The following is a 25,115-nucleotide window of genomic DNA, read 5'->3' on the forward strand; positions in this document are numbered from 1 at the left end:
TCGCCGAGTAGCGACCGCAAAGTAGCCGCTACTGCTGCAACCGCGATTGCCTATGTCTGGGTTGAAGAGGACAAGCATTACCTGGGCGTCATCTAATCTGAGTTCTGCAAAGCGCCCGTAGAGCCGACGACTATCGTACTCAAAAGCTCTATCGGTTTCAGGAGTGCGAGAAATGTCAGCTGACGCGCGGAAAGTGGCCCTGATTTCTGGCATCACCGGTCAGGTACAACAACAGAAAAATTGTTAAATGAAAAGGAACACATTAATTTTTGAGTAAATAATATCACCTAGTAGTCCGTTTTTTGTTTTGATTACAAGCCTATGAAGCAGTTTTGAAAAACGTTGTTTTGAAAGGTGAACTTCTGGTTCTCTTTATGCGTTTCGTAGTAGCTACTAGAATTAGATAGTATTGCCATCGTTAGCCTTAATATAAAATAAATATTTTCGCTGATGCTGTCAGTGGTGTTGAGTCGTAATAATAATACTGTTAATAGTAATACAAATACTGATAAATATATGATATCTTCTTGAATTAATAACGTTAATATCATTATATATGTGCTTTTCGAGAACAAGCATGCCCACATTTTTATGCATTTATTATAATAGGACGTTTTTTTCAATTAAATTCATCTGTGCCAGCACATATGTATGCCTAGTGATAACACACGTTTATCACTAGGTTTATCTCACGTTTTAGGCAGAGCTCACATATAGCACCAAAACACGCATAGACGTAATTCATTCCAAAGAAAATCATGTCTCACCGTCATTCTTAGTGAATGACGGATAAGAACCGTTCAACACTTTTTCTTATGGGGGAAAAAAAACATTGTTGCAGCTAAGATTCCTATATGTTTATAAAAGCAATGGATGTCGAAGCATTTATAGATCAAAGCCCTTTATTGCTCATAGGGATCCTCAATGATCGTTGTATGCACAGCACAGCGAACGCGATATATCACTACTATGTCTGATATAAATCAGAGTATTTACACAAAAATACAAAACCACAAATGCTATCATCAGTTGGTTATAACTCATAAACGTTATTATTATAAGGAAACAAATGATTCCGCTCCTCACTCAATGCTTTGATATTATGGGGCTGGTTTATAGCTCTATTGAGGTGGAGAATTCGACAAGATAGCCTGCAAAAATCAAGAAAGATAAGAAAAGTGCAGCAACATTACGCAGCAGAATTACCGGGAGCTCAATGATTCTTTCTATATTATATAACGTACGTTCTAAAGGCTGCGGCCCTTCAAGGTATACGCCGGCTGTATCACCGGTAACTCTGATCGTGTTTCATGTTTTATTGACTAGATGACGGGAATAACCCAAATAAGGCTGTATTCGCTGGTTGCGGCCAGCGTGCAGATGATGACTAAAGTCGAAATGCTGCTCAGCACTTTTTTTTTCGTATTTTGAATCTTGAGTTTACTGCAGGAACGCGTTCTAGGAGCCTGTTGAATTCCAGCAAGCCCTAATATAGATACGTTGTTGTCTCTGGCCTGACCATTCGACCGTCGCGCTGTAGGAAACCGGTTGTGTTGTAGGACACGCTTATCTCCGTATTTAAAACTGACGAAGGTATTTCGAGGAGGTTTCAGATGCCTTCAAAGAGGCATTCGATCGAAGAAGCATGCAAGACTCTCATGGCCGACTAGGTTTTCAAATATCTCGACGTATATAGCTGGCGTTAGCAGCGTGGTTACATATCTACCATATAAGAGAGATACCTTGGGAGAACAGGACTGCAAAATCTCATTGAAATTATTCTGGACGATATGATCTGGTCATCTAAGACGCTGCTAGATTCTAAGTTTAGCAGACCCTATCAACACCTTCAAAAAACAGCAAAGTTCGAACTGGTTGTTAAGCTACCTAAGGTGAGAGCAGTAAAATTCATAGAAAGGGGTCTTGAAAGGACTGACGACGCGTTGTTTTTTTTGTCGATTTAAACCTTGTGCGTATAATCAAGTTTTCGTATCTAGGGCTGATCATCTCTTCCAATGGCTACAGATTCATTTTGTACAACGCAAAAGATACAGGAAAGCGCTTACTGTTGTATGCATAATCGAGGCTCCGAAAGCTCCCTCATTTGAGGCTGTGGCCTACCCATACGACCCGAATATGGCGTCGGTGTGACGTTCGTGAAATCGGGTAAAGTCTCTTTACCAGAAGCGCATAATAAACCTACACCACACAAAAAGAAACCTAAATATTTTGTTGCTTGAGGCTAGAAGTTTAAAGTGTAATGCTTCAAACTTTTAGCCTCCGAAGCCTTCCACGAATGCTGCAAAAAATTAGGGCAAAAACGATGTGAAATTTTTGAACACAGAAGCGGTAACAAATTACGTATAAAACGAATCATGTATGTATCATATACACATTTGCGTGTTTTGTCTATTTGAATTGTCGTTGATTAACCAAAAAGAAAAGTGAATAAATAAAAATTGTATTAATTATTATTGCTAAAACTAGCAAATTATAAAAAAAAAACAACAAAACGATCCGAAATTAAACTAAGATAAACTATGGTGTGAATTTTCATGTTATTTCTATGGATAATTATAGGATGTTCACTTACTTTGATTCAGTTAGAAATTTATCTTAAATTCTCTGTAGTATAATCATGTCACGCAGAGTTCATGGCATATTAACACCTTTTTGTCTTTTTTTAATGGTTTTACCTATCTTATCCATGATTTATTATCAAATTAGCGTCTAAATTTAAAAATAACTTTTCAAATACTAAGCAATCTCACGCTTCCTTGATTGAATCATATATGTCGTGCAGCTCATGTCAATAGCATTCACTAAACAGATGAAGTAGTTATTTGACTACATTTTGAGCATCTTGACTACTTTCGCATGTTTTTGGTCTGTCGAGTAAACATGTATTAAGCAAGCCTATTTTTTATGCCAACAATGGCATGATCGCTTGCTTAAAAATTCTATCACCGAAATACATCTACGTGCTTTGTTCTGTTTAAAAGCTCGGTGAGTTTATATAGACGTCACTCATGTTGTAGTCCTATACTTTCAAATCTATAGCTTTTGCATAGCTAGTATAGAGATGGAATTTTTGCCGACATGATGCATACGAGTAACCTCTACGTCGTCTCTTGACAGGCCAAGTTATTGCCAAGCACGTCGAATTCTCGGGACAGAATGCCAAATAATGGACAGCAGGTGTTCCAGTAATGTATTTCGCTCTGTGGTTTTACTGCCGTCATATATTATATGTCCATTAGTACGGTAATTCAGTAAAAAAAATAAGTAAGCTCGTCGAACAGTCAAGTGGCTGTCTGACTCTAGTGTTTAAAAAATGGATTACATAGGTTACAGATACAAAATAATTACCCATTGGTTTTCAAACTGTTGTTTCAAAATTGATCATGGCCTAGCTATTGTGAAGTAAATTGCTTGGATGGATAAATCAAACTAAATGTGGTCCTTCACGGCAGCTTTTAACATGAAGCCAAGTGTTTATTACATTTATTGTGCTCAGGTTGCCCAAGTGGTGATATATATAATAAAGTAATATTTAATAATATATATAAAGCAATATATAAAGCAAAGTAATATTAATAACTTTATTTGCATAAATTGTGTAGTATTTACTTTCATTGTTATTAGTTAACTGTCAATATTCGCTCGAAATGACTCGGTCAAAGATACCACATTTGGAATAAACTATGATGACACACCTGTCATAGTCCCTAGAATGCCTCTAAACAAAGTAGAATAAGTTATCCAGAATTAAATGTAACGTCTACAGCATTTTTATGCATTTAAAACCAAATGTGTACGAAATTTCATACGTTATGTTCGTTAAACATTGTTGCTGCAGCGTCATCATTTTTTTGTAAAATGTTTTGATTTTTCTATGTTTCTCACTAAGAATAGCTTTACAGGTATTTTTATTACTAACAAAACTCTCTATTGTATGATGTAATACGGAATGGGACGTAGGAAAGGTGACACTGCAGGAATTCAAGATACAAGATTATGCCATCCATTAAATTGAAAGAAATCTGGGTTCCTGACGCAAAAAGCATGACACCTACATATTGTATAATATCAAAGCAGTCATAAAATTATAATGAAACGATGTTAACTAGCAAAACTGAGCAAAAAGCGACCGACATGATTTACAGGACGTTTTGTACTGCAAACATGAATGAATTAATTGAATAGTTGAGAATAGTTTAGAAAAAATTTAATTACTTAATCAATCTACCATCAAATGACACCCTACGTCATACTATGTATTGATAGACATGCATATATATATAGCTTCATCAATGCTAAAGATATGGCTAAATAAAGTTTCAAGCGTTATAACCAACGCAACTAATTCTTTATCAATATATAAATGTTTACTATTGTAGGATGGCTCATATCTGGCAGAATTTCTTCTGGAGAAGGGCTATGAAGTTCATGGTATTCGAAGACGATCGAGCTCCTTCAACACTGGCAGGATTCATCACCTTTATGAAAATCCCCAGATTCACCAAAAAAGCTGTTAGTAATTTAGTGTTAGTAATTTTCACTCATCAAGCACAGACATATACAAAAATCCGAATTGAAGAATGAACAGTAAGCACGTTAAGAATCTGCTCAACTAATACAAAATTGAGATATTTATATCTGAGAGATGTCTAAGATATTTACGCTCATAAGAAATGCTTAATGATCATTTAAATAGTTAGTATAACGTTTTATACGATGACGGCCATGATGGAAACGTCCGTATGAACTTTAATTAGCACGTTTATGTTTTTTTACAGCAATGAAGCTTCACTATGGCGACCTTCTAGATAGCCTAAGTTTGATCAAGTTGATTCGGGAAATCCAACCTACAGAAATCTATAACCTAGGAGCGCAATCTCATGTAAAGGTACGTAAAGGCACAGTAAATGTGTGCCAATCACCAGTATTACCCTGTGGTACCCTAAACCCAATATTGGTGCTTTAATATTCTATATAATATACTATCATTTTTTAATTATTAAGTTGATGTATAAAAGATAGTGTCTCGTTTCAGATATTCTCGCTCTTATTCTATTAACTGTTTGTTTATTTCTCTATACAATTCAAAAGCGTTTTCAGTTCTTCAAATGCTTCTTGGTCGCGTCGAAGACACTTCTATTTTGCCACTATCTTACCTAACCTTTTCCTAGGTTAAAAAATGTATCGGAACATCCCGAAGTTTTTGTCCATATGTGATGAGAATTTCGAAGTACTGCTCCAAGATGGTTTGCAAAATTTTCGACTTGGTGAATATATCGTTTTATACCTCTTGTCGACTATATGAGATTAACGGAGACCGTTTGAAGGAATTTTTAAGGAACAACGGCCGAAGACTACTTATTAATTGGACAATGAGTTGCGAAGATCTCGTTACTGCCAGGTTTCAAAAATACGCGATACAATTTCACTACATATTAGGAGTCTGGATCCATCTAAATCTAAGCAAAAAAACCCGGCTTTCTATTATTTCTCAACATTTCATTGTGCAACAAGCAGTTACACAGATTACAAGCAACTTGCAGTAATGTCTCTGCGTCTGCGTGAATCAGACAATGGATAACTCCAGGACATACGCCTAAGTCCAGAGTTAAGCCAAATCTCCATCTAAAGAAAATTTTGACTTGAAGAGGAAACATTTATTTATATACGACTCAGTTTCGACGAGTAAACAGGGCTATGCAAAAGAGAAGACTTGATGGACTAGGTGAAGCCATCCTTCTCAAACATAACACTTATTTTCACCTATTTCAGGTGTCGTTCGAGTTATCGGAGTACACCGCAGACGTCGATGCCATAGGTACGTTGCGGCTCCTCGAAGCAATTCGAATTTGTGAATTGGACAAAACTGTTCGTTTCTACCAAGCGTCGACGTCAGAGCTCTATGGCAAGGTTATGGAAATCCCACAAAAAGAGACAACACCTTTCTACCCTCGTTCGCCCTATGGTTTGTGCTTACGTGTATATAAGCAATCGAATTTTTCATCAATATTCAAATACATACATTGACAAAACTGAATACATTGATAGCTATGCACTTAAACGATCATTACTATTTATTGATTTTCGCTTGCTAAACATACAACGAAAACACAGGAAGCCCCGCCGTGTCACTTTTATTGCAAAAGGGGACCAGCTTCATCAACAGTTATCGGACATTTTTGAATAATGCTTGGGGATATGTCTTCAGACTACAAGCCACTAAAGCGGATTCTTTATCTTGCCTAGTTGTGGTATTGGAATACCGTTTCTTCTATAACTATTAACGCAATGGCTATTATAAAATAGACTTGAGAGTGCGCCTAGAATGTAACGTCTAGAGAACGTTGATTGACAACAGTTTGCCCATATTATCACTGCTGGTTTTCCCATTTATCATACCAATAGGTTGTGCTAAGCTGTATGCTTACTGGATTACGGTAAATTACCGGGAAGCGTATGGGATGTTCGCTACGAATGGGATTCTGTTTAATCACGAAAGTCCGAGACGGGGTGAGACATTCGTCACTCGGAAGATCTCACGTTCCGTGGCCAAGATTCATCTTGGTCAACTGGAGTACTTCGAATTGGGCAATCTCGACTCCGAAAGAGACTGGGGACACGCTAGGTAACAAATTATTCCATTGAAAACGAGAAATTATCACTTTTCAGTGGTACGATCACAGAGCAAATCTCACCAGAGTAAAGCGGAAAATCAATAGCAAAATAGAATATATTAACGATTACTAGCAAAGTGAAATAGTTACTTTGCTCGAATTTTTTTTTTATTTTGATGACTTTATCGGCTTGTGGTCAACGAAGAATTCAGTCGGTTTCGAGACAAACTAGTCAATTTTGTGAAATTTTTATGTGGATTTTAGTAATGTTTCGCTGTGGTTAGCGTGATCTAATTTCTAGGTCTGCATTTAAAGATACTAATATATTTTCAAAATGTCTTACCTGGTGCCTATTTACGTTACAGGGATTATGTTGAAGCAATGTGGCTGATGCTTCAGCGTGACACACCAGAAGATTTCGTTGTAGCGACAGGTGAAAAACATTCAGTGCGCGAGTTCGTCGAGAAGGCATTCGCCCGAACCGGAAGGGCCATCGGGTGGCGTGGCAAGGGCGTCAAAGAGGAGGGCGTAGAAAAGGGCACGAACATTGTTCGAGTCAAAGTCAACCCGAAATATTACCGGCCTGCTGAAGTGGTATGGATACTGAAGCGTGTTGAATAGACTCTACAAAATCGTAGCCCTTACTAAGCCTAGACTGTCGTGATTTCTCATTGAATTTTTCCTTAGGCCGACATTTTCTTTTTCTACAGCCCATAGAAGTCCAAAAACTTTACAACGATTTAATCTCAACCTCTTTAATATTCAAAGTCTCCACAACGGACGGAGAATTACATAAAGCTCTCGTCAATTTTTGCCTAAAGTATGTCATGATTTTGAATGAAAGTTGGTTTGTACTGTAAGAATCATAAATAACGTTTCCGATTACCGTCGACTCGCTTATAGTAAAGAGATACTTCGCAGTAGTGGCCTATTGGTCCCTTTTAAGACCCGGGATATAGATAAAAAGCACCACATATGATCTGCTCTTCATAACCAAATTGTGTAAAACTCTTCAGAACTTCTGTACTGCAATAAACAGCTTCTGGTGGTTGGCCGAAAGACCGCCCATATCCGGAATTCATTATAGAGCCTGAGAACTATATTTTCTCAGTGCAATCGACATATGAAAGAGTTGGACAGAAGGAACACGTAAATGTTGGTTACACCGACATTGCCAACAACTATTTTATGGGGGCAGACCCTTATTCTTACGGTTATGAAGGTTTTATTAGGGTACCTATTAAACTCGTTTTTCCAAGGGCAATCTATCGCATATATACTAACCTGTATCCTGAGCGGGGAAAATACGTTAGGATTACTTGGCTATATGAGCTCACGGTGTATCCAGTCCCGTAGAATGTATCACCTAACACATGAGTACAGGACATAGCTCTCATTTTCGCTTCCAGGAAAACATCGGCCCTGACATAGCTGAAAGCTAAACAAGACAAGCGACGTTCTAAAGAAGGCTTCAATGCCAGATCACTTTGGGATCTTCTTTATGGAATACTATCGTCGCCTATAGCCCAGGATCTAATACTTTCATTCTTCAAGAGAATTATAGACGACGAGATAATTTCAAACCATGGAGGAATCACGTGAACGCATTCTTTATAAATGGTTTTGATTAGTCTTTCCATGAGAGAATTATGCTCAAAGATGGATGTAATGCAAGGTTCCAGTAACTCACCTAGTATTCGTCATGTTGTATTACGTACTGAACACTAAATACCACTTTATCAAGAATTTTGAAGGTAATTGCTGACGAACCGTTCGCACAGTTACACCGTCTTCGGATCTTCTAAACCGCAATTGATATGCGCTAAAAGGTCTTGTTAAATTCATTTACTCACACCACATTCGACTCCTTTATTTATCTATTTATAGGATCTTCTAGTCGGCGATGCAACAAAGGCCAAAACAAAGATGGGATGGTCACCGAAAGTATCGTTCGACCAGCTCGTGAACGAAATGGTCGACGCAGACCTAGAACTAATGAAGAATAATCCAATAGCGTAAGATAATTAAAAAAAACGAAGACGTTTTTACCTGCTACTGGAAATAGCCGTGTTAAATGAATTTGTTGTAATTTAGTTTAATATGCTCTACCATTCCTTGAGTTTGAAGATATTTGTAGATTTGTGATGACAGTTGATGTTAAAAGACAATTGGTTTGTAAATGTTGAGAATACCTAAAAGGAGGAAGAAGCAATTTCTAATAACACAGGTCATCTATTTTGTGTTCGTATTCAGTTCGTGTTAAAAATGGACAAAAACTAATGAAGGCTAAGACAAAATGCTACCTCGCCTTAAATTTTATATATTACACTGCTCAAATCAAATATTTTCATGCATTCAAATTTTGTATGTGCTTGGCACCTAACGATAAAATATATTTAACGAAAACAATACCTGTAACTCCTGTTATAATATAAGTCTGGCTGTGTAACATATGAAGCTCGCAAGAATTGTGTCGTTTATAGTCGCAAATGACACCGTTTTGTACGTCAAAGCCATTTTCATATTCTAACAATACTAAAATTTAATGCTCATCGACGATAAAAACCATTGATAATATATTATAATTATTAATGGCTTTCGTCACCAAAAAAAGTCATGCTACATACGTAAAATACATGTAAATCAAGATGACTACCTAAGATTTATTTTGGGTGATTATAATTAAAAATGAGAATTATAATCAAGCTTAAAGATGCAGGTTTTTTAGAGCAATTATGCTTAGAGAGCTCAGAGAGAACTGTTGAAAATGTTTTGAATGAATAGAACTACTGTGATCTGAATGGACATTGCAGTGTCATCCCGCCAAAGTTGTAATAGCTTAAATCTATATTAGGCAAAAAGGCAAGAAAGCACTAAATGTAAAAACTAAATTTTTTGTGGACTCCATGCCGATCTAGCATGGGAGCTCATCTTTGAAGCAGCAAACTTCATTGAAAGCAACAGGGTTTACGCCATTCCTAAAGTTAGTTTTAAACACTTACCGTTTGTTTAAACAACATACGGCATTTCTTTCGTACTAATCCAGTATTTACCTCTACAGCCACACAATGTGATCTCTGCCTAGTGCTCTTAATGTCAAAGTGAAGAAATTCTTAAAGAAGAGATTCGCGGGTAAACAGCCGAATAACTATGGTAGCCAAATGCCTCGTCACATAATTAGTAATGCGCGTGAATGGAATAACAAGATTACCACTGTCGCTATCTACTGTCTAGTGAAACCATAGTCGATAAAATGGTCTTGGACTGAACGGCGGGAAAGAAGACCCTGTTGAGCTTGACATATATATATATATATATGTACAGTGATCATGTTTAAAAGCAAGTTGAACAAAGTATATATCTCTATTCGATATTTATTACCTTAAGCATTTTAATACGATATATGAACAGAAAAATGTAATTGCAGCCTTGCTTCTAATATGAGAACTCACAGACAATATATTTAGGACAAATGCAATGATAAAAATTATATAAACAATATTAATTTTTATAAATAAAGACGCTAGCTGTATCCGAAGCGTTTGATGTACTATGAATGAATAGCACTGTTTGTTGGTTTTGTTGTAGCATATAGCCTTACTTTGCTTCGATCATTTGGCCATCTTTCGTCCGATTGGGTTTATGCACGTGGTGATAATTGACCATTACTTTCAAAAGGAAATCGATTTGGGGGTTTGATGCCTGAAAAATTCCCGCAGGTCTAATTAGTTAGTTATAAAGTCGCCGTTGTTGATTAGATGTATTGAGGTTAACTCCTGTATCATGCATGTATCAAATCGTAACATCTAGTCGGTGAAACCAGATCTTTCAAAAACAGTTAGAACAAAAGAACGGCTTTCTGACTAAATTCAATTTAAGACATTTTTACTAAGCTGATTGATGCATCTTTATATATACTGCAGAAAGATTTCCTACTCAGCATCCGAACAATTATTGTACTCATTTTATAGTCTAACTATTATTATTAACTAATTATTATTTAGAAGTCTAAGATTATCACATCATGCAGAACAACTGTTGCGATCAAGAGCATACATGAGAGCATAAATAAAAATTACACCTATCGACAAGAAAATACTTTTTTTTGCAAAACGATATTTATGGAGATGAATAATCCTGTACGCTGGGACGGCCATGTACCTTGTTAACATCAAAAGCTCGCTTCCGATCGCAATTGGCACCGTAAACAACTATGTCGTCTCCAAGAGTTTCTTCCGTACTAATGTGACAGCCAGCTCCCACGGTGCATCCATTTCCTACGGCGACTCTCGGACCAACTAGTGAGAGGCATTCGAATGTGTTGTGGTCACCCACGGATCGCGCTTGAACTACTGCAAACATTGTCGTACAAAATTCGTGCGGTTTGGTAGCGTTACGCGTTTGTGTACTTATAAACGTTTTTCACATAACTATGCAAGCCATATGGAATCAACTGTTTTACGATAACGATACTACTTTGTTGTATTATTTAACTATTTCTTTGAGCACCGATTTTGTTTCGCAATGTTTAAATAAGTTTCGTTTCTATGATTCCCATAATAATCATAATAATACTATAGGTCCATATTGCTCATTGTACCCGACAATAATATTTTTGTACATGACTAACCTGCTCCAACTTCAAAAACATTGTGATTGCCAATGATCAGCGGCTCCTCAGAGCTGTAATATAGGTGATGATTATTAACGTGCGAAATGTTAGAGCTTCGTATGAAAAACATTTTTGAACTTCACTTATTATATATATATATATATATAAGTTCTATGGTGCAGACGGATTTTTAAAGCGAACCACGACTTTTTCTTGATTGCTTACTTATTTACTATTTTCACCTTTTCCTCAATCAAATTACCCTCTCCAATGATGATCGGGCCTTTCTCGGCAAGAATCTGTGCTGTGGGGTGAACCACCGTACGAGTGCCTGCAATCATATTGAATCCCATAAAAGCACTACCTTGCATGGAAGCTTGTACAACAAGGAATAAATGTCTCACTGTCATAAAAATAGTTTTTTTTAGCTTACCAAAGGACACTTCTCCAGCGAGAACACACTCGCGTACCACCGTTGCTCCCTCTGTAACAGCAAGCTTTGTCGAGCCACTAATAATCGCACAAGACAAAAACACTTATTAAAATCATGCGCTTGTAAAACTAAGCTTTACAAGCTGTGAGCGACTCGCCTTCGGTCAAGTAACTGTGGCTTTGTTTGGTGGAGTACGTTTAAAAGCACCGTTAAAGGTAGACTATTCTTGTGAAAATGTTAAACTCACTTCAAATGATTTTGGAAAGAGACACTTTTTATCCCACTTGAGCACAATATGTTCCAAAAAAAAAATCCAAAATTCCGAACATTCACATCTTACATGCTAGACGGCCCGGAAATACGAAAAACCAGGACTATGAAATCAAGTAACAACACTGAAACTGAAAATATTTTTTCTTAGGATGGACAGTTTCTATAACCTTGCTTATACACGACAATGGGCGCCACATGTTCCTTTTTAAAAAAGTACCCTTTATGTTGTATATCTAGACTACACAGTGTTAAAATTTTATTTGTAATTTGTTTGTATTTCCGGATGTCTCCAAAGACTTACGGTAAAGGTAAATGTTTTTATAGAGCTTGCAACTTTTCATATCACTAGAATAGCAACCTGTTTGACGTCGATGTCATTAATTCGTCACAATATCCAAAAACTATGTAAGACAGTAATACATACGTTATATTTCATTGCAGCATCATATTTGTACTAAAAATTGAAGCCGTACTTAGGTTTGGGCCTGTTGTCGGCCATCTCTAAAATCAGTCCAAGTCTTGTCAAAGTAGAAGTGTACAGCAGTCACAAATAAAACAAGAACTATTTGACCTCAAATCAACTCAATGAACCGCGAACAACCACCCGTAGTCAAATATAACGTCAGCTGGGTTGAAAAATACCTGCCGACAGCCAGCAAATCAGACACAGCAACAAAAAACTGATTCCTGTTTAGGATTCTTTTTCCGTTCTCGCATTGGTTGTTCCTTCTATTATCGACCGATGGTTATAAATTAAGGTTCAAATTGTCATACTTAAGTAAATCATAATGTTTATCTTCGCTGTGAATTGCTGTTTTTTCAGTCTAAAAAAATAGCTTTGTTTATTTACATGTATGTGCTAATCATTTCTTGATTTATTCTCATGTTTTAGTCTACGCGCTTATTCTCGCAGTCTTTATTTAGTATTTATGGGTTTCGTCTGCTGACTATTGACAGAGAGCAATTATAGCAGAGTGCTATGTGATATTGATGTTTGAGAAGCGGTAGGAAGGAGTTCATGGGCGCAGGCGGCCAAACAATCGTATCCATCGACAACACTGTCAGGCAGTCGTCAACCAGGCTATGGGTTATTATTGATCATTACGGAACGATCGTGGATCGGATCCGCAATCATAGAAAGGAGCCAGCCACAACAAACAACAGTCATAGAAGTTATCAGACTGTTGTGGTTATTGTTGTTGTGGGCACAGTAATTTAATCGATGGCACCGTTTGTGGTAGTTGCAGCTAAAACGATGTTCCTATAGGCACAATTAATGAAAATTCCCTAATCTCCATGTTACGTGGCTATTTGGTGTTGCTATATTTGTACTAGGTGTTTTGTTCGCGCGTGGAGTGCTTGTACTCGGAGCAGTGTGTGTATGTCTGCTAAGCATTTGTGCAATATGTCAGATAAGTAAATGAGCGAGGCAGTGGAAAACGCGCGGTGAGAGTGAAACCAGAAGACGCGGGGTGGCTACTCTGTAACGTACTATAAGAACTTCGGCTTCACGATTAGGTTCATAAACCAAAAAAGTAGAAATGTAAAAATAATTTGTCGCAATATTAGTCAGAAGCAAAATACATTGGAGTTCCAATGTTCGATTTTCGACTCTTAATGCTACTACTCTTGGTTTATGCTTGCATACTAGCATTTTTTTCTAATAATCGCCACTTATTAGGCACATCTCAAATTGTATAGGAATTGTTTATCAAGATAAAAAAAAGGGTCTATCTGCATAACCAAGCAAGTAGTGTCGATTTATGTATTTGCGGATGGAGATGAACTCGACAGACATTGTATACATTCAGAAAATTTGACTTGGTTTGGGACCATATATCTCAGCTAAAAAGTATATCAACCAACTGTAAAAGAAAGTTTATAAAAAATAGTCATAAAAACCTCAAAAAGAAACCAAAAAAACACTAATCCAAATTCATTACGAAGGAAATAAGTGAAAATTAACTTGGACAATACTGTCGATCTGCTTGAGTTTATTCTCCTAAGAAAAGCTGTCCTTTTTAATACAAAGGTTTTCCTTTGTGTAGTAGCCAGTACTAGCGAAACTGATATCAGCTGTACATAAATCAAGCGTTTAAACCTTGAAAGAATGTACAATAAGTTGAGTGGGTCAGATAACAGGCCATCTGCGTGCAACTCATGGGTGTCGTAGTTCTGTCGAAAGAAACTTTAAGCTATGAGGCACTCCGGGCCGAGGATTGCCCAAGAAAAGGGATTTTAAATATTCTCCTTTGGATTTTATTTATCGTCTTTCGTTTGTATATATTTTATTCAAAAATGGAAAACCTTTTTTACGTTATTTTGGTACATTTTTACTTTAAGCGGTGGTTCCTCATATGGCTGAATGAGTTTTGTGTTGACGCCACGTCATGTTGGCTTATTTTGGATGGGTGCCCAAGAGAGTGCTGAAATCTTATAATATATAGTCAGAAATGCACAATTAGATGCCGATGACACAGATTTGGAAGCAGATTTTTATCAATAATTTCCCCAACGACGTTACAAACAGATAACAGCGTATTTCAAGCCCATTAACAAATCTGGCGCTGGCGGTAGTAAGTGGCTAAGCGTGCATAAGCTACTGCTTAAAACCGTTGATTTGATACTGTTAATTATTTTTTAAATGAAAGTTTTTCGTTATTCAGAAGTGTGTTGTGTTTACGTTTCAGAATAAGAACCATGTTAAGAAATAGGAATCTAGTCTACTCGAAAAAGCATTACTCTATGAAACTTACTCGAATGGGACAAACTAAAGGGCACAAAACCTTTGAGCCACTACGTTCAGTCGACTTGAGGAGTGTCTTGTAAATAAAGATTAAATTAGCTTGCGTGCACGAATTTTACTATGCCCTTGAGAGTGCCTTTGGTTATTCTATTAAAAATATACGGAATAATTATTACCAGCACTGTAAGCTACATTTAACAAGATATTTCCTAAAACTATGTGAATCTTCCGTTTGTGAACCTACAAATGAGGATTTAGACAAACTAATTTTGCTGCTAAATTGCACAAGTATTTATATAATTGTTGTGTTTAATTGTTTGTTCTTTTGCCTCCTTTTAGCAACTTAAGCACCAAACATGTCTTCGTCATTTTCACCATTTTGGCCACTAGGCTCCCTATTCCCTAGTGATATGCCGACACCGGGACCGCCCCCTACTCCAACACATTCACTCGCTGTTCAAAGTGGAGCTCCTGTGACGCTTCAGAGCAGTGCGTCGTTGTCTGCTGTCGGAGGACTCCCTATTTCTCATGGCGCCACCAACTGTGCTGCTCTGAGCCTGCCAACAGGTCCTGGACCCGAATCCATGGCATCTGGCCCAGTCGGAGGAATGTCGACTTCCTCTGTTGTTGGAGGGGTTTCTTTGCCGGCGCCGGCTGCGCCGAGTGGCGGGTCGGGCCTTCAGGCCAATACTTCGTCCGCTACTTCTTCGTTATCGGAACCATTGGCCATGTTACATAATCACGTTGCTCATTCACCAAATTCAGTTGCGCTTCAGGTACCGCCCCCAGAAGAGCCTCAAGTCCTCACCGCGTACTTTTACCCGGCCCAACGTTGGACATCAGGAGGTTCTAACAAAAGTACTAATTGGTGGTGTGATGCTTTTGGCCCATACCAAGTTGAACAAGGTAAGCATTTTAAATCAAGAAAGGTGCCTCTGGAAGCGGTTTGAAACTAACCATAAATTTCCACATGGTGGGTTATCGGTGATCAAGAAAAGAATGCCACACTGAAGTGTTTACACTATGATTTTTAATTATGACTTTTCCCCCATATTATTGTATTTAGTGGATGGAGTAGGTATGGTCCGCGGAGTCGGTCCATTTTATATGCGTCGACAGAAGCCTGGGGATCGGCAATACATCTGTAGTCACTACAAGAAGAAACCGAGCCCTTGCAAAGCAATGGCTACTCTTAAAGATGATGGAACGTTCATAAGAAGGTAACTACAATTGAATACGAGGAGGTGATTACCAATAATGAAACAGAGCAACATAGGCGCATTGAATCCTTTCGAAGATCGGAAGTTATTGTACTTATGTAGAATTGCAACTTTGTGCTTCAGGCGATACATGCACAATCATTTCCCAGAACCAGTGATGCCGGAATTACGACCTATGATGCCATATCCTCCATATCCACACCACTTACCTCCGCCAACGTTTGAACAGGTGCATGCCGAAATTACAACGACCGTTTTTTACCGTTTTTTTTTCAAATGGCAACTTGCAGCCAAGGTTTTTGAATATAACAGGAATTAAAAACGTCGACTGAGAATAAAAGTTTCGATGTTTTTTTGTTGCAATATAATACCATATATGTTCTTGGTATTTCTATCCGACAGGTGGCCAGTATTACGCTGGGTCCTCGCTATGTGACAAAAGATCCTGTACTTGAGGAGTTTGATACCTTTATTAAGATGTGGGACGCGGAGAAGAACGAAATGAAAGAGTATGTAAATCAGATATTTCAATACGTTTCGTTAATATCTATAGCAATACATCGTTCTGTAATACATTATTTTCAAATAGTAGACGTCCAATCTGCAACACTGCACTGCTGTACCAAATATGAAGCATCCGCTATAGCAATTATTCGAGTGTTTAGTATTAATGCATAATTGTCGATACAATGCTAAATACATTCAGAAAGAAATTTTATAAAAAACTGTTATTAGTTTTGTGATTATATATGAATCAATTTCTATTTTATTATTCAATCCACTCGTTAGCGAATAGTCTTATGCGTTTCATGGTTACCAATTGCGAATTGTTATATTAAATCTCTATGTCTTTGCTTGTCGTTGCTTCAGAGTGAAAATCACAGCGGAAAATTGCGCCGAAATCGCTCGAACAGCAAAGGGCGTCGAGGTTAACGGAAAAATAGGTAAGATGCAAGTCACATATTAGAACTTATTGCGTTTACGTATGTTTCTAGCCGCTGTTACTTTGCGCCTCCAGACACGGGAATTGGCTAAGTGTAACTTGGCTGTGAGACGGTTCTGTGACTTTTTGCAAAGTTTGCATTAACAAGTTTGAATTGAGTCAACCCGTCGGCAATGCTTTGCGTTACAAAAAGACAAGTTAGTAAGACAAACAGTAAGCGAAAGGAATGGGAGGTTGGCTACGTGCCCTATTAACTTTACAGTTCTAATAGAATACTTCAGAAGTACGTACTCGGCGACCGGCACCATTCCATAAATGATGCCTTCACACGATGGTATGCAGGATCAACAACGTCTTTGCACTAGGGATTGACTTCTCTGTGATTGAGGTTTTGCTGTCTCTGGAACAACTAGAATCAAACAAGGCGGCTGACATGTTACAATGGTAGACAAAAGTATTAAATACTTGCTTATAACGTGGGAGCATCTATAAGTAAACTGGAATAATACCTTACTAAGAATGAAAAAGACTGGACTATTGATCAACATGAATATGACAGAGGTCATAGAGTTCCGCTGTGGACACTGCCTTATAAATTCCGACACAAAGCAAAACAGTCCTAGAGTTCGGTGAACCTAAAGGTAATACTGCCTTCAAAAAGCCGAATTTGCGCAAATAATGTCGCGGATAGGGTACAACAAGTGATGGTTGTGATTTTGGCAATTCGAATACACTTAAAACTTTGTAAGTTGGTTGGAATGAAAGATCCATCCGTTTTTTCCAACACCTTTTTCCAACGCAATTCAAGCCTGCGTTTTTAAAGGGCATTGCATTACCCATTGTCAACAAGACACGTGTATCTTCTAGAGTTAAATCGCTATTAGTAGTATACCTGAGACGTTCAAACTTCTCCCTACCCCTACCTATTTGGAATTCATTAGCACCTGGGAGAGATAAATGACAGAGATCGATTGAGATATTTATGACACGACAGTAGTGCTCAATAAAACCCTGAAGGGAGCGAAAAACAAACCGACATACACGTTTTGCATGGGCTTCACTCTGTCTTTTATCCGATACTGGGTTTTCACTTATCTAGTTTTACGGCATCGACACAATATGTGGTGCAATATTCCCGAAGTACACGCAACGTCATGTACGACAGTACCCTTGTTAGACACTCTTTCTAATCGGCACATCGATCTCAAGATTTTGAAGTTTAAAGGCTTTAGTGCTTTGGAATTCAAAACTCTTAATATTTAGATATTACATTTTGAGTTCATACGTTTGCATAATACAATTGCGTTTTTTTATAAAGAAAAATCATTAAGATTTACATGAATGCTTATTTAGTCGCAGTGCTTTCTGTTGAAGAACCCATTTCATGTTAACGCCGGATTAGCGTCCTCGGGTTCTTCTTTTAGCTACTGCTAATCGGTCAGCCATTCCAAATGTGGTTGATTAAGGAGCTGCATCCAAGCGTACAATGCAGTTGCGCGATATCTTCAGCCATGTTTTCCTATATTCTGTTTCCTTCTCCTTGTAGTGTATCATTGCCCTGTAGAATCGTGTGACCGAATGTACACCCAGCGTGCCAGCGTCGTCCTTCACATGCAAATGCACGTCCGGGGTAAGCGATGCAAATATGCCAGGGTAGCAGAGAAACTTTGTCCTCTCTGCCGCGAAGATCAGGGCACCCATTCAGCTCTTGTACGACATATCGTTGACGAACATGATACCCGTATTGAATGTACAGAGTGAGTAGAAGGAAAAAGCAAAACTGAATTACATAATAATCGACTGCTCAGTGAAATTTTTAAGCTACGTTTGTCTTCTGTCTATTATTGAAATTATTATCATTATTATGATACATACATTACTTTTTTGATCTTGTATAATTTTATTAGACACGAATTTGAGACTGCTGACGATTTTCGAACGTGGAAGCTACGCACGGAACAAGAAACACTGTCATCGTTTCGCTGTCGCCGGAAGCCCTACGGAAATAAGGGCGTAAAGGTAAACATGTTGAAGCTTTACTCTTGTCAAAAAAAAAGACCGAATAACCAAAAAGCTTGTAAATAAAGCTTAGTAAACATATCTAACGGTGGACTTGAATGCACTACCTGCCTCTAGCAGTCGTGGCTTTGTAAGAGTTAAAAAGTACCTTTCTGATGATTTGCTTCTTTTTGTCGGCAGGGATGGTATGATTGTTGTCGAACAGGAAGCACTCATGCCGAAAAAGAGGGTGCCCGCCTACGAAGAGTCGGTGTGGAGTGTCCCGCAACAATGATTGTCGGTGAAACCAGTGGCCGTATCACAGTCACCTATTGGCGCACCCACATTGGACACACACCTAGCATTATTGATCTTCGGTATGTTCTGCAGTGCAAGGCGAATCGTTGTCCAAAAGTCCCCGTAGTAATTTTGTAATAATCTATCTGCCTAACAAGCTTAGCGAAACGTGGAATAGTCTAGCTTCAAAACGAAGCGCGGATCCACTTTGTCGCATGCAAGAAGTCAGCCGTTTAAAGGAGTGCTTAACGGTACTAACGGACGTAAACATTTTTAATATCTTTTTAAGATTGTCAAATGATGGGGAACTTGTCACTGGAATAATATATATTTCATAATTACTAACATATTTCGTAGACAGACTTGCAAAACAATTTCCATTTCGAGGGCAGATTAATGTTCATTCAATTTAATGTTATAGCCACAACGCAAAGCCTGCTCAAGCCGGTATTAAGGTACGCTTAGATGATGTTAAGTAGGCTTATAAAGTCCAATGTTGCCGCTCTATATGATGCGTACGACACTTCACATTGAACCACGCTTTGCTTTCTACAGGTTTACACCCGAACAACGGCAATGGATGCAAGAAATGATTGACAAGGGTCATAAAGTAAATTCTCTAATCGCACAAGGTGCAAAGCTTTACCTTGGGGGACCCCTTACTCGGTTAAATTGTTTAACGCAACAGCAGATATTCAACGTATTCAAGAAATTTGATGGAAAACCTAAGGATATAGACGTGAAGGTAAGTTTTTACAGTCAGATTGTTGAATCGAAATTTTAAATGAATTTCTGAAAGCAAAATTTCAAATATGTCTATAAATATAAACATATATAAATATAGTTTTATCTGTGTGTTTATAATTCGGACAATTAGATCTCAGTAAACATCAAATTGTTTTTAATGTTTTTATACTTGACTGCTTTTTTAATTGTTTTAACTGCTTTTCTCATGCATCAATATGTTTCCAACCGTCTCACCTACTAACATTGTCGTGTATTGTCGGCTATGAATAGATTCATCATTATGAGTACGGCAATATAGACCAGATACGGGTAGCGCTGGCAAAAATGATTCGTGACGGACTTGATAGACAAAGTACAATTGGGCAGAAACGGAGATTTCAACGAAAAGCGATGCGAGACGGTGGTCGGGGTGACGGAGACGAAATCCATTATAGGGATGTCGACGATGGTGAAGAAGAGGAGCTTCGGAGCGATGAGGAGATGTCCGCTGAGGAACCACTGGACGAAACGGACGACGCCAAAGATGGTCTAGCCGAAGCAGACGACGACGGCACTCGGATAAGGACAGAAAGGCTGCAACAAGGCCGTCATAAGCGACGACCGACTGACTATGGCGAAGGAGATACGCAAAATTCGGAGCAAGAGGACGACAACGAGGAGCAGGACGACGAAGAAGATGTTGATAATAAATATCACGGATGCAATCAGCACGATAATCGGGTGGTGAGTTGCATATGGATTGTTTATCATTCGATCTTAGATAGTTGCGTAAGTGTGTATAATGCACGAAAAACACGTCAGTACAATAGATGTGTCAAGGTTCATACCTTGATCATTCATGTTTCAGGTCTTTTGATTGGAACGCTTTCCGACTGTGAGACCTTCTGTCGTACACTTGTGTCAGTGCGTTATAATGAACTACACTGGATTAAGCAAAACAATTTTATAGATATAATACAATCTTTTATGACGTATTTGACATAACACGATATATAGGTGTTGGCTCAGGATGTCATGCTAGAGAAAAATTCGGGATGCTACTACGTTTTGTCTCGAGTATATCCTCGAAAAAAAAAAGAAGCGGCCCCAGGTGTTCGTGCGCGTGGAGGTGAAATCACCCATGTTGTATTTCCCAGAAAGGCTGCGCATGAGAAATGTGAGCTGATCTGTGAACGGTGCCAGGTCTGCGTACACAGGTAGGTTTCTCGGGAAGACATTCATCATCTTATATAAATTTAATTTAATCGTCGCTTATGTTATTTAGCTCTATTTTGCTTACAATTAATTCGCACTTTTGAGAACATTAGCAATAGTATTACTCGTTTAGCCCCTCAAACAAATAAATAATTGTATTTAATTTTGTATATATTGAACACATAACCATAGGGCATCCTAAATATTACGGTACAGTTTTGGCATATATTTCATAACTCCGGGGGTTAGCCAAGCCTTATTGCTGGCAAAAAAGATTACCAGACATTTATGTATTAAGTAATAAAGTGTGAAGTTAAATGGCCGTTTGTATTATTGCCACGCAGCTTTCATAGGTCTGTTGAAGAAGTCCATATAAATCTACCAAAACCCATTCCGCTTAGACTTCTAATAAGGGTAAGTGCTTCGTGCTAAGCCTAAAAAGAGGTGACTACGAGGACTTGTTTAGAATAGAAAAAAATTAAACGACGTTGTGGAGATAGGGTCGGAAGAAAGTGTTTCGATTTGCATACTGGATATTTTTTATAGGTACGGGTGCACTTGTAAGGCGTATATGCTTCTGGACAAGATGTGCAAACATATACACAGGGTTGCCAGTTGTGTTGGTCCCCCATCAAAGGATCTTGTGGACCCTGATACCGTGAAAGAGGATTCAATTGGTATGCCTGAAGCTCTCCGACGGTTGCAAAGGCTTAACTATCGGGAGAGAATGAAGTATTTAATGCCTCTAGCTGATGAGCTCATCGAGCTACTTAAGGTAAGTGGATAAAGCACGATTTCTAAACACATTGCAAACAGTCTTATGTTGACTCGTACGTGTGGGCGACTCACGATATATTCAATGTGTTACGTATCGTACTATTATTTTTACAATTAAAGTTACTAGTGACAAATGTTTCCTATAAAGTCGGACCTAAAAATGCTCGTCAAAGTACAAGCAGACTTGTCTAATCCAGCTATATGCATCTTTTATTTTAGAGTGACCATAACGTAGACCTGGATCAATTAGAGGAACTTCTTCGTTCCGGATTGGCCCTTATGCGAACGTCAAGGCCTGTACAAATAACTCGAGATGATGAGGCACGTAATGGTGCCCAACCTATGGAGGCTCGTAAAGCGTGGGAGCTACGTTGCTGTCCAAAACTGCCAAGACCGAAGAATTTCGCTTTCATCACTGCTAGTGATTGGAGGGTAATCTTTTATATAACGACGTTTTCGATTTATCGCTATGTATCTTAACAGCTTTTAAAAGGGATACCATAGCATTCGGCTAAGATTATGGTTATTATTATGTATATATATATTTGGGTATGTAACTGAAGCTTTATTGATCCTCCACAGATAACTATTGTATGGGCAATATATACAGTAATATTTATGGCATTTTGTTGAATTACCGTCTTCAAGATATGAAAATTTAGCTTTCATATTATGCCTTCATATCTCCTTGCAGATGTACACATCAAAGTTAGATGACGAACTTGCATCAGAAACGACAGGAAATACGACGAAATATGGAGTACCTGTCAAAGAAGAAATTGTAGACGAAGTTCCAATGACATCTACATCGACTGAAAAGGATTTCACTAATCGGCCTTTGAATCTATCCGCCCCGCCAAATCTCCCTGTTGGCAGTGGTCGTCGAAAACAAACATTACGGGGAGTACCCGCTCCCGGAACGTTGATTCGAAAACCAGTCAAACAGAATATCTCCATAGGACACTCAGATAGATTCCCGTTGGGCCGTTACATTCGAAATGGCGTTGGGCTACTAAAAAGACCATTTCCTCACCTCATCAAAAAACCACCACTTCCACCGCCGCCTCCGCCTCCATCACCTTCACCCTCACCTCCGCCTCCACCGCCATCGCCACCAAAGTCTTCGAAACCAACAATATCAGCAAGAGCAGCTAGACACGCTAAACGTCAGGCGAAGAGACGTGCTCTTGACGGAAGCCCTGACGTAGACCCCATTCCAGATCTAGAACCTGAAGAGTTGCTGCCCGAACCTCCTGCTTATGAGCCGGGTCTACCAGAACTGAAGAAGGCGAAAAAGTCTGCCAAAACAGGAAAAGTGCCGAGAACGAAAGCGCCGAAGGGGACGTCCACCTCACACGTACGCACAACAGCTAAAACAGTACCAGTAGCAATTGAAACCGTAACAACTACTTCAGTAATGGCACGTAGGGCGATGCCAGCGGTTGCTTCAAGCGTTCCAACTACATCAAACGCAACGGAAGCTCTAACAGCACCGGAGTCGCTTGCCGCACCTTTGGTAACAAGTACAGTTCCAAGTCATCCCAGTCTGCTAGCTCGAGTAGTACCGAGACCGGGCTTTGGAATCAGACCAAACATTATAAGAGTACCACCTTCGATTGTCCGTAGGAATGCGAAATTCTCAATGCCAGCGCCAAGAAGAATTGGCCAAATTGGACCGTTGAGAAGCGTTGCTTTTAGTGCTAGGACGATCCCACGAATGCGATGTAACGTAGAATCAGCGAATAAGCAAACTGAAATCTCGAAAGCTGTATCACAAGCTCAACAGCTTGAGGAGGTGCGTAGTGAAGTATCGAACATGTCCAGACGAATTCTTACACGTTGTAACAGAGCAGTTACAAACAACAACGAAGACGTTTTAAATCCAATTGAGGTCAAGTACTTTCACTTTTACAATAAACTGTTTATGCACGAAGTATTATGTCATTATGCAAATACGATCTTTGTGTGATCATAAATCTTTTCTGTTTTAGAAAAATCTGAATGACATGCTGACACAGATATCACCACAAAACGCTACAGAGAAGTCGAACGATACGCGAAATGAAAAAACGGAGGGAAAATCATCGGAGAGCCCGCTGAAAGATTTAGCGGCGTTTGAAATTCTTGCTGAGGAAAGCGAGACCAAACCACCGATGATCGCAATTAAGGTTTGAATTTCTTCGTCCCATTGCATGAGTTTCGGCATCTATAATAATAATAGTAATGATTATGCCTACTAATTAACTACAAAACGTTATTCGGCGCCGCGCTTTGTCTTCCGAGTTTTGAAAAGAAAACAACTTATCCACTGTTCATGTTTTTGTTTTGCTTTCAGAGTGAGAGGTATGATGAACAAATTCTAACGCCTAAAAAGACGGTGCAACCAGCAAAGGAGTCAGTAAAAAGTCTCCTTTTGGAACGCGAAACTAAGCCAACAATTGCGAAGACTGATGAAAACACCTAGAAACGCTTCTTACATTTTTTGCAAAATTTAGTCATATCATTATCCGGTTATGAACGTATATTGTTCTCTGGAAATATAACGTTGTCATGCGCAATGAGCAATGTTCGAAGCGTTTTCAGGACAGACTTTATACAGATTTTGTATCGTACTTATACTATAGATTAGCTTGCAGAGGAATCAACTAATTTAAGTGCGTGAGTACAGCTTTTTGTATGTGAAGAGTTACATATATCGCGCAAATCATCAAATGTTTGATTTTTGCTGGAAATTTCTTCGTACCGGTGGAATTTATTTTGTTCATAATAATTTTAACTACCAGCGGATAATATATACACAATGCTATTCGTTGCTTTTTGTAAATACGTGACTGTGTTTTTAATTGGTGTTTTATCTGCCATAGGGAAGACGCAGATTGCTCCCCCTTTGCGTTTTTGTTAAAAAATTCTTTTTTTCTAATCGTTGCTTTGTTGAATTGTAAATGAGAAATGTGCTCAATTGTGTGCAGTGCATGTTAAGGCATGTGACGGTTCACGTCTGCGCGCTTAGTTGAATACGCCAGTATAGTTTAAACAGTTAAAGTTTTGTTATAAAAAAATTGCGTATTTATTAAGTTACTACCTGAACATGTCATTAGTTGAACTGCTTGAGAGCGAACAGATTCATACACATTGACAAAGCTGTTATGGACTAACAATAAATTGGAGTCCAAGTAAATAAATGATAACCAAAAATGAAGCAACATGTTGAAATATAAAGCAAAGGTGCAGCTATGGCGA

General features: G+C 38.5%; 3 protein-coding genes and 1 long non-coding RNA gene across 15 annotated transcripts; 2 read left to right on the forward strand and 2 right to left on the reverse strand.

The window, feature by feature from the left end:
• Gmd (GDP-mannose 4,6 dehydratase) lies at nucleotides 1–10,196 on the forward strand. 7 transcript variants are annotated; one of them, XM_086979417.1, is made up of 9 exons: nucleotides 3–223; nucleotides 1,450–1,892; nucleotides 3,139–3,206; nucleotides 4,401–4,533; nucleotides 4,800–4,909; nucleotides 5,794–5,986; nucleotides 6,427–6,646; nucleotides 7,001–7,229; nucleotides 8,523–10,196. In XM_086979417.1, the coding sequence occupies exons 5-9, from the start codon at nucleotides 4,802–4,804 to the stop codon at nucleotides 8,652–8,654; spliced, it is 882 nt and encodes a 293-aa protein (XP_086835543.1). In that variant the 5' UTR covers nucleotides 3–223; nucleotides 1,450–1,892; nucleotides 3,139–3,206; nucleotides 4,401–4,533; nucleotides 4,800–4,801; the 3' UTR covers nucleotides 8,655–10,196. The 7 variants fall into 7 exon arrangements, 6 of the variants coding, with proteins under 6 accessions (XP_086835542.1, XP_086835543.1, XP_086835544.1 ...); XM_086979418.1 differs by having other exon boundaries at nucleotides 1,541–1,892; XR_015320500.1 differs by lacking the exons at nucleotides 1,450–1,892; nucleotides 3,139–3,206 and adding an exon at nucleotides 8,045–8,389 and having other exon boundaries at nucleotides 1–223; nucleotides 8,523–8,658.
• Nucleotides 9,992–12,588, reverse strand: DCTN6-p27 (dynactin subunit 6). Of its 4 annotated transcripts, none has more exons than XM_086979425.1 (6): nucleotides 12,427–12,588; nucleotides 11,681–11,757; nucleotides 11,473–11,578; nucleotides 11,266–11,318; nucleotides 10,797–10,984; nucleotides 9,992–10,337 (listed from the first exon to the last, which is right to left on the reverse strand). In XM_086979425.1, the coding sequence occupies exons 1-6, from the start codon at nucleotides 12,450–12,452 to the stop codon at nucleotides 10,233–10,235; spliced, it is 555 nt and encodes a 184-aa protein (XP_086835551.1). In that variant the 5' UTR covers nucleotides 12,453–12,588; the 3' UTR covers nucleotides 9,992–10,232. The 4 variants fall into 4 exon arrangements, with proteins under 4 accessions (XP_086835551.1, XP_022648213.1, XP_086835552.1 ...); XM_022792478.2 differs by having other exon boundaries at nucleotides 10,797–10,987; nucleotides 12,427–12,587; XM_086979426.1 differs by having other exon boundaries at nucleotides 11,510–11,578; nucleotides 12,378–12,563.
• Nucleotides 12,589–12,885: 297 nt separating this feature from the next.
• LOC111245115 (uncharacterized) lies at nucleotides 12,886–24,701 on the forward strand. Of its 3 annotated transcripts, XM_086979403.1 has the most exons (18): nucleotides 12,913–13,040; nucleotides 13,289–13,471; nucleotides 15,039–15,605; nucleotides 15,766–15,919; nucleotides 16,043–16,148; nucleotides 16,322–16,428; nucleotides 16,790–16,863; nucleotides 18,409–18,619; nucleotides 18,770–18,881; nucleotides 19,062–19,237; nucleotides 19,713–19,902; nucleotides 20,175–20,627; nucleotides 20,901–21,100; nucleotides 21,645–21,873; nucleotides 22,095–22,307; nucleotides 22,570–23,670; nucleotides 23,867–24,043; nucleotides 24,211–24,701. In XM_086979403.1, the coding sequence occupies exons 3-18, from the start codon at nucleotides 15,056–15,058 to the stop codon at nucleotides 24,337–24,339; spliced, it is 4,182 nt and encodes a 1,393-aa protein (XP_086835529.1). In that variant the 5' UTR covers nucleotides 12,913–13,040; nucleotides 13,289–13,471; nucleotides 15,039–15,055; the 3' UTR covers nucleotides 24,340–24,701. The 3 variants fall into 3 exon arrangements, with proteins under 3 accessions (XP_022648736.1, XP_086835529.1, XP_086835530.1); XM_022793001.2 differs by lacking the exon at nucleotides 13,289–13,471 and having other exon boundaries at nucleotides 12,886–13,040; XM_086979404.1 differs by having other exon boundaries at nucleotides 12,917–13,332.
• LOC147757604 (uncharacterized) lies at nucleotides 16,371–18,847 on the reverse strand. The gene is made up of 2 exons (XR_015320506.1): nucleotides 18,738–18,847; nucleotides 16,371–18,569 (listed from the first exon to the last, which is right to left on the reverse strand). It is a non-coding gene; the product is annotated as an uncharacterized LOC147757604 (long non-coding RNA).
• Nucleotides 24,702–25,115: the final 414 nt, after the last annotated feature.

The sequence above is a fragment of the Varroa destructor genome, unplaced genomic scaffold, assembly GCF_002443255.2.
Source record: "Varroa destructor unplaced genomic scaffold, Vdes_3.0 BEIS01000002.1, whole genome shotgun sequence".
NCBI lineage: Eukaryota > Metazoa > Arthropoda > Arachnida > Mesostigmata > Varroidae > Varroa > Varroa destructor.

What these genes read in the sequence shown, in the direction of transcription:
- Gmd (XM_022792475.2), top strand. Translation starts at nt 173, where the DNA reads ATGTCAGCTGACGCGCGGAAAGTGGCCCTGATTTCTGGCATCACCGGT. An exon ending in TTTCTGGCATCACCGGTCAG is followed by an intron (nt 224 to 4,400) that starts GTACAACAACAG and finishes TTACTATTGTAG; the next exon opens with GATGGCTCATATCTGGCAGA. An exon ending in CTACCCTCGTTCGCCCTATG is followed by an intron (nt 5,987 to 6,426) that starts GTTTGTGCTTAC and finishes TCATACCAATAG; the next exon opens with GTTGTGCTAAGCTGTATGCT.
- DCTN6-p27 (XM_022792478.2), bottom strand. Translation starts at nt 12,452, where the DNA reads ATGGCCGACAACAGGCCCAAACCTAA. An exon ending in GACAACAGGCCCAAACCTAA is followed by an intron (nt 11,758 to 12,426) that starts GTACGGCTTCAA and finishes TGCGATTATTAG; the next exon opens with TGGCTCGACAAAGCTTGCTG. An exon ending in GAGCTTTTGATGTTAACAAG is followed by an intron (nt 10,338 to 10,796) that starts GTACATGGCCGT and finishes GGAATTTTTCAG; the next exon opens with GCATCAAACCCCCAAATCGA.
- LOC111245115 (XM_022793001.2), top strand. Translation starts at nt 15,056, where the DNA reads ATGTCTTCGTCATTTTCACCATTTTGGCCACTAGGCTCCCTATTCCCT. An exon ending in CCTAGCATTATTGATCTTCG is followed by an intron (nt 19,238 to 19,712) that starts GTATGTTCTGCA and finishes TGCTTTCTACAG; the next exon opens with GTTTACACCCGAACAACGGC. An exon ending in CACCGATGATCGCAATTAAG is followed by an intron (nt 24,044 to 24,210) that starts GTTTGAATTTCT and finishes TTTTGCTTTCAG; the next exon opens with AGTGAGAGGTATGATGAACA.